At 44.3% G+C, this 17,084-nt stretch overlaps 1 protein-coding gene across 6 annotated transcripts in view; it reads right to left on the bottom strand.

Moving 5' to 3' along the window:
* Positions 1-1,199: 1,199 nt before the first annotated feature.
* The window catches only part of ERMARD (ER membrane associated RNA degradation), a 31,936-nt gene continuing 16,051 nt past the window's right edge, over positions 1,200-17,084 (bottom strand). For 3 of the 6 annotated variants that reach the window (XM_023198142.3, XM_023198145.3, XM_023198144.3), the window contains 9 exons: positions 16,025-16,054; positions 14,601-14,669; positions 13,074-13,247; positions 9,308-9,391; positions 7,512-7,588; positions 6,806-6,931; positions 6,196-6,414; positions 3,578-3,691; positions 1,200-1,467 (listed from right to left, as the gene is read on the bottom strand). In XM_023198142.3, coding sequence (XP_023053910.2) covers positions 1,245-1,467; positions 3,578-3,691; positions 6,196-6,414; positions 6,806-6,931; positions 7,512-7,588; positions 9,308-9,391; positions 13,074-13,247; positions 14,601-14,669; positions 16,025-16,054 — 1,116 coding nt within the window. In that variant the 3' untranslated portion in view covers positions 1,200-1,244. The remainder of the gene's footprint in view (positions 1,468-3,577; positions 3,692-6,195; positions 6,415-6,805; positions 6,932-7,511; positions 7,589-9,307; positions 9,392-13,073; positions 13,248-14,600; positions 14,670-16,024; positions 16,055-17,084) is intronic. The other 3 variants (XM_023198146.2, XR_002728046.3, XM_023198143.3) reach the window with 3 other exon arrangements.

The following is a 17,084-nucleotide window of genomic DNA, read 5'->3' as shown; positions in this document are numbered from 1 at the left end:
CCGGTATCTACCAGCTAACTCTACGAGTCAGTTCTTTCTTTCCCCCTTCCCATCCCAGCACCACCATTAGCAGGATGGTCAACCCTATAGTCACCCTACATGCAAGTGCATCAGAGAAAGATGTGACGGCACTATAAAAGAACAGTCCCAGAGTGGGAATACTGACACATGGGATTTGTGCTTTGTGTCTCCACTTTTGGGAAGAGGAGGAACCATTTTCAGTTGCACAAGAGAGAGTTGTATCACATTAGCCAGAAGCATCACGCTTCCCCAGAGGTGTTGTTTAAAAGGGGCAGGAGCTGAGCTGGCAGAAGACAAATAGCATGTGTCCAGCTCTGCTGCCACCCATGGCCCCCAGGTCTCCTCAGCTGAAGCAGTCTCAGAATGCCAGTCCTCTGATGGCTGCCAGCTGCACCCTGTCAAGGTTTGGAAGGTGGAAAAAGAGAAGCAGTGATTCACAGAGGGTGGGGCAGGGTGGCCCATGCCCAAGGAGACATGAGGTCAGGGTGGCCACCCAGAGGCTTCCGGAAAGCCCCACCTTTGCAGCTGCCAAGTCAGACAGTGGGGGCTCTCAGGCACACCCTCGAGAGCTGCAGCAGCTACAGGAACCCTCGAGTCAGAGACTTGGGTTCGTCAAGCAGGGCCTGTGAATAGCAGCTTCCCTAATCTCCTTTTCCCTAGCTCTCCCAGACCCTGGGATGTGAAACCCCCACGTCTAAAAACAGGGAAGGGCTTCTGCTAGTTTTGCCAAACGCTGGCCAGGAGGCCTGCTGTCCAGCACCCATGCCTGCCCACCTCCCCTTTCAGGAGCTGGTCTCCAGCACCGACCTGGGAAGCTTAAATTTATCAGTCCTCTCCTCAGTCCCAGGGCCTCACCCTCCCTGCCCTGATGGCTGGTCCAGGAGTCAAAGTCTCCCGAGGCCTGGCCGGTGAATGCAGAGGGAGGTCCCAGCCACAGCAATCCTTCTCAAGAGTAGGCATGTGGCCAGTAACAACGGAACTACACATTTCTAAGTAACAGTTGGGTGAAAGCAGCTCTCCCTTCTTCCTCTGGACAGTGTGTTATGGAGAGATGGAACCAAAAACTACAGCAGCCATTTGGTTACCACAAAGGAAGCCAGACTGAGACTCACACTGACCACTCGGAAAGGGTAAATCAGAACACTGCAGAGAAACAGAACCTGGACCCTGGTCAAGCAGACCCTCAACTCCACTCTACCTTTGGGTTTTCAATTTGCATGCTGTTAAAATCTGTTAAAATGAAAGGCATCCTGACTATAGGTTTTCACGAGTACTTTACTTGTGGATTTCTTGGCTAAATGTATTAACATTTGTTTCTTCTCACTAAAAGTCCAAATTTTCAACAAAGCTGTGTGTGTAAGATGGATAGTTTCATTCCACTTGTTCTTCTCATAACTGGTGTAAGCCACCAGGTTCTCAGTGTACTGCAAGATCGACTTTACAAACCTGTAAAAAAAAAATTAATTTCTTTATCCATTCCATTATAAAATGAAACAATGAATTAAATGTCTTCTCTTCATTCTTGGAATTATTCCTAAACTGCACTTAATTTATGTCTGAGGATTCAAGAAAAATAAATCCATATAAAACAAAAATAAGAGAATACAAATTAGAGGAAAGAGAAAAATACTGAAATGTAAATGCTACTGGACACTTGGACAGGCTCCAACACAAGCACCTTTTCAGACATTCTTCTCCAGCCCGGACATGACGGCCGTCATTCCAGGAAGGAACTTAAGGGTCATCTGCACCAAACTGACACATAACACATAATAAACACACAACACAAAATAAACACATAACACAAAGTCATCCATTGGATACCAAAATCCAAGCATACTCAAGTCCAGCATGAAAAATCAGCCCCCTGAACATGCGGGTTTCACCATGAGATTTTTGTGTTTTGTTTTTTTTCCCACATTGATATTTGCAAACAAGACTACTGCAATTTCAGTCTGTGTGTACATGGAACGCAGAGCCTGCTGATACAGAGGACCAACTGTATTTACTGAAAAAGCTCCCTGGACAAATGGACCTGGGCAGTGCAAACCTGCGTTGTTTAGGGGTCAGCTGCAATGACAAGCAGACCTTTTAACCTGCGTTGTTCAGGGGTCGGCTGCAATGACAAGCAGGCCTTTTAACCTGCGTTGTTCAGGGGTCGGCTGCAACGACAAGCAGGCCTTTTAGCCCCGTCAGGAGCCTCTTGGGCAGCGTGCCCTCCCCCCAACACACATCCAGCTTCCATCCCCCATGATGGAGGGGCCGGCTCAGAGGAGACGCATGCCACTGAGACAGCTGTTGCTGTTAAAGATGTTTTACTTAAGATATTTGTCAAAATGTTAACAGCGGGGTCACTCTGACTGATGACAATAAATGTCATCTTTACTTTTTCCATGATTGCCAGGTAGTTTTCATCAACATTTTATCTTGAAAATATTCAAACTTAAAGAGAAGCTAAAAGGATAATATAATGAAAAGCCACAGAACACTTTGTCTAGAGGAGGGTTCTCTACTGGGTGATTCTGTCCCCCAGGGGACATCTGGCAATGTCTAGGGCACTTTCGACTGTCATACGGAGGGTAGGGGTGCCATTGGTATGTTGTGGGTGGAGGCAGGGCTTCTACTGAGCGTCCTACACTGAGCAGGGCAGTCCTGCACCAGCCCCACAATGCCAGCAGTGCCAAGCATGGGGCACACTGAGCTGGAGTCCTCAGCTGCTAACAGTCTGCACGTTTGCTCCCCTCACTCTCAGCAGGAGTCTATGCTTCTTTCCACAAGACACCCCAGTTGTATTTTCACGTTCATTTAAACGTGTACTGAAGTGCCTGGCACCTGCAAAGCATTGGCTTAAAACCAACAAGATATCCAGAACTTCCTGGCAGCCAAGGGAGGCTGGAGCTGGAGCTGCACTCAAGCCCAGATGACAGCTTGTGTCACCGCTGCCCGGAAGCCTCCTTGGTTTGGAATCTCTGAATGTCAAGTGGGTCACACAAGTGTCACACTACTTCAGACTCCCAGATCGGGATGGTCTTAAAAGCGAACTTCCCGAATTTGAAACTATTAGTTGCATACGCGAATTTGGTTTTTGGCTGGGCACAGTGGCTTTTACACCTCTAATCCCAGCACTTTGGGAGGCCAAGGTGATCACTGAAGGGCAACACAGTGAGACATCATCTCTACAAAATCATTTAAAAATTAGCCAGGTATGGTGGCATGGCTATGATCCCAGCTACTCAGGAGGCTGAGGTGGGGGAATCACCTGAGCCTGGGAGGTCGATGCTGCAGTGAGCCGTGATTATGCCACTGCACTCCAGCCTGGGCAACAGAACAAGACTCTATCTCCAAAAAACAAACAAACAAACAAACAAAACGTGGTTTTGAGACATTTGGATGTGGGAGTTCTTCTTGCAGGCCAGATGTCAGACCCTTGCCTGAGACAGCGGTGGGGCCACCAAAGAGATGGTGGCCCTCACGCTGCCCCAATCTCACTCCTACAGGCTCAGCCCCAGTCTGGCCCACGATGCAATGCGACTACAGAGAAGTGGAACATACTCACTTTAGGTACTGCTGATACTCATGCGCATTCTTCCCACAAACAGCATGAACATTGACCAACTCCAGCGTAACGAGTAACAGGATCAGGCTGAGCACAGGGGACAGTAGTCTGATACTAAAATCAGATGAAAGTAAATTCAAACGTGAGGAACGCTGGTACTTTCCACCTTCATCAGGAAAAAGATGTTTCACCTAATCAACATCCTTAAGTTCCAACTTCTCAAAAAATAATTTTCCTAATCCTCAGAGCCCAATGCCTGCTTCCAGCCACCAGGCCCGTGGCTGGCGGGAGTGCCCAGTGTAGCCCTTGCTCCCGGCCCATCCTGCACGTCCGCATTCCTTGCTCTCAGTCATCATCTGAGATTCTCAGACATCTGACGGTCTATGTCAGGGCTGCCAGGGGCTCTGTACGCTCACGGGGCACCAGGCAGGCCCAGTCTGCACCCAGCAGCCCCCCTGCTCCCTGCCCTCTGACATCTAGGGAGGAACTCTCACCAGAGGAAAACAAATGGCCTCAATACGAAAGCGGGCTCAATGCCACCAGATTAAAGAAATCCCAACTAAAGTAAGATCTTATTTTTCCCATGAAACTAGTTGAGACATTTAAAAATATTCTGGTTTCGGAGAGTGGTAATAAGAGAATGAGCTTGTCTTATAAACTGCTGGTAAGAGTGTAAATTGAGTAGCACCTTTCTGGAGGGGAATCCAGCAATATCTATTTAAAGCTTTAAAAACACAGATACCACTCAACCCAAAAGTTCTAGAAATGTATCCAAAATGGTCATTTCTTAAGGATGTAGCACATTCTAAAATATACACTGTAAGTGAAGAAACCATAATGCTGTTAATCTGCTATTAAGTTAATCTGCTGTTATAGTTTTAATCCAAAACAAGTTAATCTGCTGTTATACTTTAAATCGAAATATTCATTTAGGTAGATAGAACCCACATTTCCATATGCCCAAATTACAAACACTATTTAAAATAGTATGTACTATAACTTTCTGTGAAAATCAGCATGGGGAGTCCTCACAGTCCTCAGATGACTTCATTTCATTCAACACTGTTTCGTCACAACATCAGTGAGAAAAGAAATTGATATCCCGCGAGGGCCACGGTCTGTGTGGAGACACACGTTCTGCCTGGGTTTTCTCCCGTCCGCCAGTTTCCTCCCACATCCCCGAGCCGTGCACATTAGGTGAACTGGCGCATCTCCATGGCCCCAGAGTGAGTGTGGATGTGTGACTGGCCCTGCGACAGACCTGCGTCCTGTCCAGGGTGGCTCCTGCCTTGTACCCGGAGCTGCCGGGATAGGCTCCAGCCACCCACAACTCTGAACTGGAATAAGCAGGTTGGAAAATGAATGAATGAATGGCTACAAATTATAAGAACTTGTAAAGTCTACCATCATCATACAAGGGCTCGACAGTGCGTGCCAGGTACAAAAGTGCTCAGTGACCCACACGTTTGTTCCTGCTCTTGCTGGAGCTACAGGTGAGGGGAAGGGGGCAGGCCTGGGGAGGTCTCGCTCTGCAAATATTTATTGCCTCATTTCACCACCACTGGACTGCCGGACTGCCGTCACTCACTGCCTCGCCAAACTGAGTAGTTCTCACTTGTTTCTATTCATCTTTCTTAAATGTCCACAGAGCTCATATGTACCTCAATGTTTAACACTGTAAGTGTTTTGGGTCTTTCTTTAGAAGTCTGGTAATATTTTTACGACCAGAAACATGCTGTGGGAACTTAACTTTTGTTTCCATCATGCGAGGAAAATAAATCTCAGGACCCCAAACTCACTAAGCCAAAGGGAAAAGTCAAGCTGGGAACTGCCTCAGGCAAACCTGCCTCCCATTGTATTCATAAATAAGGTGGCTACAAGAGAAAAAAGCTACATACAGACCTCCCTCAAAGTTTGTCCACAAGGAAATGCCTCGTGGGCCTCGAGATCTCTACCCGGAAAGACTTCTGCTGAATTTGACCCTGGCAATGCAGCTGCCAGCTGATCTTCCCAGGCGTGGGACAGAACGTCATTCCTCAGCTCACCTGAGACAAACACCTATATGATTGCTTCCTCTGCCCTGTGTAAAATGCAGCTTCACTGAGCCACATTAAGGTGTAAGTGACTATTCCTCTACCCTCACTCCCAAGTCAATTGTGTATTCACCGAAAGGCTCATCAAAGACTCAAAACAAGGCAATCCTTCGTCTCTTGTCCACCTAGAACCTGGAAGGCCCTCACCTTTGTGTTTTCCCGCCTTTCCAGATGGAACCAATGTACACCTTACACCTACTGACTGATGTCTTATGTCTCCTTAAAATGGATAAAAATGGATAAAAGCAAGCTGCGCCCCCAGTACCTGGGGCACATGCCGGCAGGACCTCCTGAGGCTGTCACAGCACGTCCTTAACCCTGGGAAAGTAAACTTTCTAAACAGATCGAGACCTGTCTCAGATACGCTGGGTTCACACTATCAATTGTGAACTCCAAGTATATCAGCACCTGTCGATGGGTTCAGTGAGGGGCCTACTGTGTGTGTCTTCAGTGGGGACTGGAACTGCATCTGTGACAACTTCCTGCCCCACAGTGCCCCTCCAAAACAGGAAAGTGAGCGCGCACCTACTCCACATACGCAGGTAGTTCTGCCGCTGGCGAGACCGCAGCGTCCTCTCCACCCACTGCCTGTGTCTCAGTTCCGAGGCAACAGTGACCTGGCCAGACACGCGGTGGCACTGCTTGCCGATGCTTCGGAGCACAACCAGCACTTCCAGCACAATCCTGGGGCAGAACAGGGTAGGAACGGGTGTGCTGCAGAGCTCACGGAGCAGCTGGGGCCACCTGCAAACAGAGCCAGACTTGGAGCAGGCATTGTGATCCTCACCTGTACCTCACTCTCCTTCTGCACCCGCAAGGCTGCGGCTTTCTGGGAGCCAGGGCTAGCGGCGTATCACTGGTGGGTCTACAGGGACAACTGTGACATGTGGCAAGTGTTAACTAAATACACTGAATTGTGGCAAACAGAATGTGACATTCACAGCCTCATCAGATGTGCCAAGCTTGCACAGAGATTTCAAAAACTGATCTCATAATTCCTCTTGGAGCAGTTACAGTGGGATTCTAAGACTACAACCAAGTTTATAAAATTTAAAACACAGAAAATGCCTTAAGTTTTTTATGCTAATCTGCAGAATCAATGTTTCAATAGTTGTCAGGATGTCCTGGAACTTACGTCTCAGTAGGAAGATGATCCAAGTCCTTTAAAACACAATGATTCTCAGGTATATGGTGATACAGCTCATCCGTCATTTTTGTAATTAAAGAGTAGCAGGCATTTGTTTCAGAATTATCTTCTAATCTGAAAAATAGAAAATATTTAAAGGTACGTGATAATTAAAATGCCCACATTAGTGCCCATGCACAATAATGTTTAATGGTTCACTGAGCAGCAACCTGATGTGAATCTTAGTTTCCCCAAATATAAAATGTAAAAAGCCACCATCATGAGACAGTGGAGAAAGAAACGATGCCCTATGCCAAAAGCAAAGTCCAATGATGGTGAGACGATGAACCACCTGCGTATTCCTCCTGCTGAACAAGTATGTCTGCTGTTGCCTACGATTCCAGAATGCATGCCTCCATCCCCACTTCTCTCCTGAGCTTCAGACCCATCTTCCCTCCTGTCTACTCAGTAGTTCTCATGGATGCCATTGTCTACCCACAAAACCTGCCTCTCGTTCCATGTTCAGTCTCCACCAGGGCCCCAGGCCAGCTGGAAGATCGCATTCAGCATCACTTGCAGCTCCTCACAGCCACCAAGGCCCAGAAATTCCTCCTTCCCCTTTTATCTTCCAACAGCCTCGCTAAAGAAGAAATGCTGCTGAAACTAACAGTACCAGACAAGCTCGAGGTCAGCCAGGCCCCAGGATGCCACGTACCTGACTGCTTCCCAAGTGAGTTCTTCGGGGAAAGGCAGCAGAGCCCAAACCCTGATACTCTCCTCACAGCTCAGCACCTGGGATGACATGTTTTATTGCTTTTGTAGATTTAATGGTAACTTCCTAGAAAATCTGTTTTTAGATTGTTATGGATGTTACATCACTCTCTAGAAAATACGTATCTATAAAATTATTACAAATTCTAAACATTTTAAAACCAGATGGTGGGTGTCAGTTCTTCAGTACATTCAGATGGGGGAAGGCTGGGGAAACTACCAGGGGATTGGTAGGGAACGTCTGGGGTGGCTATGACCATGTCCACAGGTTCTTTCAACACCTGCCATTGAGAGGGAGGATCCCACCAAATCTGCACGAGTTCTGGCGACTGGCCTGGAACCAACAGAACACAGCAGGTGTGAAGATGCTGTGCGTTATCCAAAGCCATGTCAGAGGCACAGGTGCCTCTCCAGTTCAGGCCGTGCTCGGGGTGTAGCCGCTGTCACCTTGGGACTGTCCCTGCAGGACCCCCATGAGGCCTCTGGCCAACTTCCAGTCTTCTCAGACGCAACACCCACGAAGCCCTGGGGGACCACAGCCGTCCACACCCAGGCCAGGCCACAGGACAGATCCCCCGGCAGATGCTCCCCATTTCTAATCCACTAGCATATGAGCAAGTCAAACGGTGGCTGCTGACACCACGGAGCGTGAGTGGTCTCAACAGCAGGAATAACCGAAGCCCAGGATGCAAAGTTGCCTGAATACCTGTGAGATGCCGGGAGGGGGACAAGAAGTGGTAAGGACCCAAAATAGCCACCGTGGGGCACGGGAGAGGATGGTCTGGAGCCTCAGCAGCTCTGGTTGGAAGACAAAGGCTGCCTTCTTAAAGCTCCTCTTCCTTCCTAAATCTTCCCTCCTCCCTACCTGCCCACCTCTACCTTCCTAAGGGCTTGCGCTTGGAAAGCACGGCAATCCCCATTGGTAAAGCTGGTCTGCAGCGCCAACGGGGAACGGCATCCGATCAGTGCAGCCCAATGCTCTGCCTCTAAGCCACACCTCCAGGAGGCTGTTTCCCCAACTTCACTGCTGACAACCCCCTTCTGACAGTATTTTCCTTAAGGCATTCTCAAGGAGGCCTCCGACTTCTCAAGGCACCTTTTCTTTAAAGTGCCTTTGCAAATCTCTCCTGACTCACTGTGTGTTGATTTTACAGCTTCCTTTTAGAGGTAATCTCATTTATGAATTTCCACCTGCACAGCTGTCACTAGGCTTATATTCTTGGGGACTGTCTCTTTCATCCCCTTGCACTAACCTTGTATCCTCCCGTATGTAGAATAAAGCACCTTAGCTGATTGCCAAATTGGAACTTCCTGGCAGAAATGCTTTAAAAATTGTTTGTTTCAGTAAGTTAACAAAAGCTAGTCCATGTGGGAGAAGAAAAACTGACGTTACTCACCACTGACAAATAAAAACTGCTCCTAGCTCTGCGTTACTGCCGACAGCAATAAAAGCCTGCCGGGGATTCAGCAAAAACACTTCCCAGTGCTCATCCATTAAACACTAAAAACTTCAGTGCCACCAGCACTGCATTACTTTCAACTCCTAGACACGGAACTTGAGGCTCAGAAGACTGAGCAACCAGGCCAGGGCCACAGCAAGCACCACGCTGGCTAGAAAGCTGAATCTGCCCAACTCAAATTCTGACTCAGCAGGCAAACTGCACCCTTTCAGCATCTCTGCAAAAGACAAGTGGTTTCAGAGACGTACACACCCCTCCCAGCACCCTACATTCAGCATACCTGTTTTTTAAGCTGAAAAACTGGATGGCAGCGAGAACTATAGCCTTCTGCAAGACTAACCAACAATTCTACTGCTGCTTTTTCCTAGTTTAGAGAAAATAGTGGTTACTATTGTATTTGGGTAGGCTCTTAGCTTTCTTCTATTGAACTGTAGGCCACTTAGAGTCCCCATTTCTCATTGTCTTTCTTCAAATAATTCCATGCAGCTAGAAAAGCAAAGGCTTCATTAAAATAGGTTTGACATGGCAGGCAAATCACAGCCAATACAATGATTTTAAATGGAGGCCATTAACAGTAACAGATCACAAATGCCACACCCACCCTCTGTGCACAAAACTGGAGATGAATAAGAAAAAAAAGATTCCAAACAATTGGAAATTTAACTAGGAAATAGTTACTTAAACACTAAAAATCAATACAACTAAAAAAAGATCACATAATCATTTAATTGCTAAGCATATACATATTTTTAAAAGCATAAAAATTACATTATTTGAAGTTGATATAACTACATAACTTAAAACTCCAAGTCAGTCAACTAAAACCTATGAGAAACAAAGTCAGTGAATTGACAGTTGACAAATTAAAAAATCTGTAACTACCTACAATTCTTTTTTTTCTTTTTTCTTTTTTTTTTTTTTGAGACAGAGTCTTACTCTTTTTACCCAGGCTGGAGTGCACTGGTGTGATCTCGGCTCACTGCAACCTCTGCCTCCCAGGTTCAAGCAATTCTCCAGCCTCAGGCTCCTGAGTAGCTGGGATTACAGGCACCCACCACCATGCCCGGCTAATTTTTTTGTATTTTTATTAGAGTCGGGGTTTCATCATGTTTGGCCACGCTGGTCTCAAATTCCTGACCTCAGGTGATCCACCTGCCTCGGCCTCCCAAAGTGCTGGGATTATAGGTGTGAGCCACTGCACCCGGCCCACTACCTACAATTCTTAAAAGCACAAAACAAACAACTCAAGTAGCTAGATGTTAACTATAGAAGAAATGTGCTGGCCTTCCCTTCACTCAGATGTGTGAGAGCCTGGAGTGCACCAGGGAGTGTGCTAGGCGGAACACAGGAGGCACACGCATGTGCCTGCATGGGTGACGTCCCAGCAGGGCAGACACACATGCAGCATATGTGTGCCACTGCAGAGCAGCGTATGTATCCCACTACAGAGCGGTGTATCTGTGCCACTGCAGAGCACCTGGCTTCTGTTTCAAGATGTGAACCCACCTGAGGGCTTCTGAGGAGAGGTTGACATGTTGGGAAAAGGATCAGTCTGGCTGCTGTGTTACGACAAAGTGAAGGGTTCACAGAAGTTGGTGGGCAGACCAGTCAGTGCCTGCGACATTCCAGGAAGGCGCCAAGGCAGTGTGACCAGGTGGTGGCACAGGGGGGACAGGGAGTAGCAGATGTGGAACATATTTCTTTTTTGTTTTTTCTCTTTTTTTATTTTTCTGAGACAGAGTTTTGTTATGTCATTCAGGCTGGAGTGCAGTGGCACAATCTCCGCTCACTACAATATCTACTTTCCGTGTTCAAGCTATTCTCAGGACTACAGGCGCCCGCCACCACGCCCAGCTAATTTTTGTATTTTTAGTATAGACAGGGTTTCACCATGTTGGCCAGGCTGGTCTCGAACTTCTGACCTCAGGTGATCTGCCCGCCTTGGCCTCCCAAAGTGCTGGGATTACAGGCGTAAGCCACCGCGCCCGGACAGTGGAACATATTTCTAAGACCCGTTCCAAGGACTGAGTATGAAGAGAGAAGAGGAATCTGAGGCTTCCAGCCTGAGCAGCCACCTGGGAGGCTGGAGGTGCCACGTAGACGGGAGGACTTGAGGAATGAAGATGGGGAGACACTGTGTCCCTTAATAAGCTTCAATATTGTGAAAAATGTCAATTATCCCTAACTCAATCCATGAGGTGCTCATTCTTACTTGTTTTTTGGGTTTTATGTTTGTCCAAGTTTACACAGAATAATAACTATTAATTTTTTTTAAAGTAAAGCTAGACTCTATACCTTACTCTCAAGATGAAATAAATTCCAGTTGGATCAAAAGATGTAAATGGAAAATAAAGAAAAAATAGGTAGGGCACGGAGGCTCATGCCTGTAATCCCAGCACTTTGGGAGGCCAAGGTGGGTGAATCACAAGGTCAGGAGTTCAAGACCAGTCTGGCCAACATGATGAAACCCCGCCTCTACTAAAAATACAAAAAAATTAGCCGGGAGTGGTGGCGGACACCTGTCATCTCAGCTACTCGGGAGGCTGAGGCAGAGAACTGCTTGAACCCGGGAGGCAGAGGTTGCAGTGAGCTGAGATCGTGCTACTGCACTCCAGCCTGGGTGATAGAGCAAGACTTTGTCTTGAAAAACAAAGAAAAGAAAAAAGAAAAAAATAGAAGTACCAGAGAAAATGTATACATATATTTTTAATTTTGAAAAGCAAAGATTCTTTTCAGAATGACTCCAAATGTGAAGCCAAAGAGAAAAAATAATCAAAACCTATGAACAAATAACAAAGCAATATGTACACAAAGAAGGCTAATGAACCAATGGGAAAAATAAAACTGAAATAAATGGAGAAAATACATTAATAGGCAATTAATGAGAGAATTATAAACATCTAGTAAACACAAAAAAAGAAATGAAAATAAAAACATAATCTTGGCTGGATATGATGGCTCACGCCTGTGGTCCCAGCTACTCAGGAGGCTGAGGTAAGAGGATGGCTTGAGCCCAGGAGGTCAAGGCTGCCATGGGTCATGAGTCATGACTGCACTACTGCCACTCCAGCCTAAGCGACAGAGCGAGACTCTGTCTCATAAAAAATAAATAAATAAACAAAATAAAAGAAATAAAAAAAAAAAACTTTACTGATATCTTTTGTCTTGGAACTTTACTTTCTAAGAGTATTTACATAAGTGCCCAAGTGAACAAAGATGTTCATTTCAGCAAAATAATTAGGAATTTTCTACATCAGGGAATATTACAACTCATCCATCAATGAAGGACTGCTTAGGTAAATAATAACATATTGATAAAATGGAATATCAAACAGCTGACAAAAAGAATAAGGCAGAACAAAGATGCCAAAAACACACCGTTAATGAAAAATGCTAGCTATAAAACATAATATACCTTCCTACGAACTCACTTTGGTACAGTCATAGCAAAAATGTGGTAGCAACACTATCTAATTATTAACAGTAGTTATTTCTGGGAGATGGAAATCCTGAGGGCTGTTACTTTTCACATTAATTTTTCTATTTCCAGTAATTTTTGTTTGAACATTTAAAAAATTTTTTAAATAACTGTCACATGTATAATCTGAAAAAAAGATTTAAATATCAATAACAAATGTTCTAACCTAAATTATTTACTTTGAAATAATAAAAGAATTAGTTTATTGATGATGCAAATATCCTACCCCATCGATTTAGCAAACATCTGTAAAAATTTCCTAATATTTGGCTAATCCTGTTTTATAATTTGTTCTTTCATTTTCCATACTTAGCTGCTGTTACATACAAAAGCAAATGTGTTTTTAAGAAACAAGTTAAATTATTTTAGCTGAGATTAATATTGATTGATCTGTGATACAGAATATAAACATACATGTAATCCAATCACTTTTTTCTCTGATAGAGGATACGGGTAACTCAGATATATTAAAAGATGATTAATAGTTAATTACATTTGAAAAATAAACTATATTCTTTCATAGCTGAATGAGTTAATCTAATTAATGATTTTCTTCCCTATAAATTACCTTAAAAACTGATAGCAGACCTTCATCAACGAATCTGAGTAACAGCACAACAGAAAATGCAAGCAACTGATTAGTTGTTTCTTTTGAAAATTCATGTAAGTTGATCTCTCCGTGGCTTAAATGATCTCTTATGCGGGGACCCTCCTGATGGTTCAGGAAATCCCAGAGAAATTCCTTTCAGAAATTAAACAGAGAAAATATTTTGTTAGTATCCACAGCAGAAAGCCATGCTTGGTGTTGCTAACAGAAGGAAAGAATGCATCCATCAAGTGCTCTGAAGCCCTGGGTGGGACCCTGGTGGGGAGAGGTGTTCTCCTACACCCACAGGACAGACCAGGGAGCTGCAGAGGCTGTGGGGAAGACAGAGCTGCCCAGGTGGTACTGGAGTCTCATCAAATTCCAGTCTTTCTTGTTTTTACCTTCCTCCAAGGAAGGGAACTGAGTGTGAACATCTGCAAATGAGCTTTTCCAAGGCAATAAAAGAAATCATGGCTCTTACTTGTGTGAGTATAGCCCCTGCACTTTCTCATCTGCTCTTTCTACCTTCGAAAGCCTATTGCTTCTTACGACACAAGTCCAGGGCCTCTCCCACAGGTTATAGGGAAAAGAGGTCAGAAAACTGCTGCCTTTGGCAAACTGCCAATGGTCAGAAGAGTCACAGAGACTCAAGGTGGAAAGAACATTAAACTAGTTCAATCGTCTTATTTTTTGATGGCAGAAATGGATGTCCACAGAGCACAGAGTCTAAAGTCACAGAACACGAGCGTGATCCTAGGTGGCCTGTTAGAAGGAATGGATGTCAAACACCTATTGTAGTCCAAATTAGACACTGAAATATCTTCATAAAATATTAAAAAAAGGATAGATGGCCTTAAACAATTAATCATTCTCTTTTCATCCAATATTCAATCTTATTACTCACATTTGACTGTTGCTTTTTTTTGAGATGGAGTCTCGCTCTGTTACCCAGGCTAGAGTGCAGTGGCGCGATCTTAGCTCACTGTAACCTCCGCCTCCTGGGTTCAAGCCATTCTCCTTGCCTCAGTCTTCTGAATAGCTGGGACTATAGGTGCCCGCCACCGCACCCAGCTAATTTTGCATTTTTAGTAGACACAGGGTTTCAACATATTGGCCAGACTGGTCTTGAACTCCTGACTTTGTGATCTGCCCGCCTTGGCCTCCCAAAGTGCTGGGATTACGGGCGTGAGCCTGTACTCCCAGCCTAACTGTTGCATTTAACAAGACACAAATACATGTCCGTTCCACAGCACAAATACATGTAAAAAACAAATTCAAATTTTGCTTAGGGATAGGGCACCTAAATCATCAGGCCTTTAAAAAAGACATTTAAGGAGTGACAGCTTGGCAAACATCAGCTGATTGGTGGCTGAAGCTGAGACAGCACAGGAACGGTTCAGAAGTGTTTTTCTTGAGCAAACCACAAGCCAAAATTAATTTCATTTTAGAGAAGTGCTGATGACATCAATAAATACAAGAATATTAGCCTGGAAAATACCTAATACTTACCATAGCAGGCTCTCCAAGGAAAAGAGGAAGCTGATTGATTTTACCATCATTCAAGTGTTTTGCCAATATCTAAAACATCAAAAATAACTACATTGATTAACTGGTCTCCATACATAAACATACAGCACTTTCAGAGCTGATGGATATAGTACTTTTAGTGTAACTTGTTATCTAAGGTCTAAGCAAATCAAATGGCATGAGGACAGCCTTTAAAACTCAGCAAACAGGTGTTTAGGAAATATTTTCTTAACCAACAGAATGACTTTAAGAATATATTATTAATTGTATACACATGTGTGTTTGTGTATGTGACTGTGAATATGTGTGGTGTATATATGTGCATGTGCATATGTGGTGTGAGGGTGTGTACATTTGTGTGTTTATATGCAACTGTGCCTGTGTGTGTAGTATATGTGCCTGCATATGTGGTGTGGGGGTGTGTGTGCCTGTGTGTGTATATGTGGCATGGAGGTATGTGCTCATGTGTGTATGTATGTGTGGTGTGTGCATGTGTGTTGTGTATATATTAGTGTGTGTGTAGGCCTGTGTGTGTATATGCAGCATGGATGTATGTGTTCATGTGTGTGTGTGCATATATGTGTGGTGTGTGCATGTGTGTTGTTTGTGTACACATTAGAGTCACTTCCAAAGTCACTTCTTAACTTACCATGGACTTTGCCCAACCACCCCAACCAATCCCACAGACCTGATCCTCTAGAGACTGGACTGCACTATCTAATCGATTCCTCACATCACCAAAGGTCTTACACATTAAAATAACAGCAGATTATTCACCTAATGGAAGAGGCTCTGCAAGTAAGCAGGCACATTTTTAACTCATCCACCACACACTCACTTAGGAATCTAACAGTTGTCTTAAAGGCAAAACCAAATGTCCAGACCTCTACAGGTGGCCCTTCCCTTGGTTTCCTATAGACTGTCACACTTCAGGTGCACATGAATGCTATCCGCGATTACACACACCAGTGCCTACGCTCTATGGATGATAAAAGGCATTTCCAACTGTGGTTTTTTCACTATTCACACCCCCAATATGCAGATTAAATGAATCAATATATACTACACACTCATAACAGTAGTTGGGGTCTATTTCTTGTACAAAAAAGATGTTACCCCTAAATCTAAAATGCAAGCCTCTAAATAATTATAGCTAGTCATGTTAGATTCCTTGATATTTTCCAACTTTGAGCTTTGTATAGCTTTGGGAGCTAGATTGGTTAATATTGGGCCTCAAAATCAACCAGAAATATCAATTATAAGCTTTTTTTGGTTTATATTACTATGGACATTTTCCTATAAGCATATGATTTATGGCTGATCTTTAATTTTGCGTTTTAATTTGTATTTTAAAAGAAGACAGTGTTCTGTTTGTTTCAAATTACCTTACAAGTGTACTTACTTACTTCATCAAAGGTGGTATAAAGAGTTGTTGACTTCAGAAAAGGAAAGAAATGAAAATAAACAATTAAAGCAAAATGCAAATACAGTAACACTATACAAAATAAGAAAAAATTCTGGTACATGGCTACACATCCCAGTTTTTTGTTAAAACAAACATTCATCTAGAAACACTATGAGAGGAATGTCACTGACCAAATGAACACATTACAAATACGCAGAAACACAGCGCAGCTGGCCATGAAGCTGCATTAGGACACTGCCCTCAACAGAGCTTTAGCCCAGTCATCTCTAAAACGTACGATCCCAGGTCCTCACAAATCGCTACTCATACAACAGAATACTTCTCCTGACAACTGGTATTCACACACAAGTGAGCACAGCTTCCTATTTTCTCCAATGAACAGCCTTGTCTGTTGTTATTTTATTTCACGCACGCTGCTTCTCAGCATCATCAGCATGGCCTACAGACATGGGCTGTCCTGAGTTCTGATCCCAAATTCAACATTTTCTAGACATGAAACCTACAGGCAACTGATTGAACGCCACAGATGTAGGTTTTCTCTGCAAAAGAAGAAGTGAAGAATGCCTGTCTCAAAAGGCTTCTGGGGACTTCAGTGAGATTTGACAGACAGCGTGACAAAATCACTTCAGTGAGATCTGACAGGCAGCGTGACGAAATCACTTCAGTGAGATCTGACAGGCAGCGTGATGAAATCACTTCAGTGAGATTTGACAGCGTGATGAAATCACTTCAGTGAGATTTGACGGCGTGACGAAATCACTTCAATGAGATTTGACAGGCAGTGTGACAAAATCACTTCAGTGAGATTTGACAGGCAGTGTGACGAAATCACTTCAATGAGATTTGACAGGCAGTGTGACGAAATCACTTCAGTGAGATCTGACAGTGTGATGAAATCACTTCAGTGAGATTTGACAGGCAGTGTGATGAAACCACTTCAATGAGATCTGACAGTGTGATGAAATCACTTCAGTGAGATTTGACAGTGTGATGAAATCACTTCAGTGAGATTTGACAGTGTGATGAAATCACTTCAGTGA

The sequence above is a fragment of the Piliocolobus tephrosceles genome, chromosome 5 (genome assembly GCF_002776525.5).
Source record: "Piliocolobus tephrosceles isolate RC106 chromosome 5, ASM277652v3, whole genome shotgun sequence".
In the NCBI taxonomy this organism is placed as follows: Eukaryota; Metazoa; Chordata; class Mammalia; order Primates; family Cercopithecidae; genus Piliocolobus; species Piliocolobus tephrosceles.
Note: the sequence above shows the minus strand (reverse complement) of the source record. Positions and strands in the feature narration are given on the sequence as shown.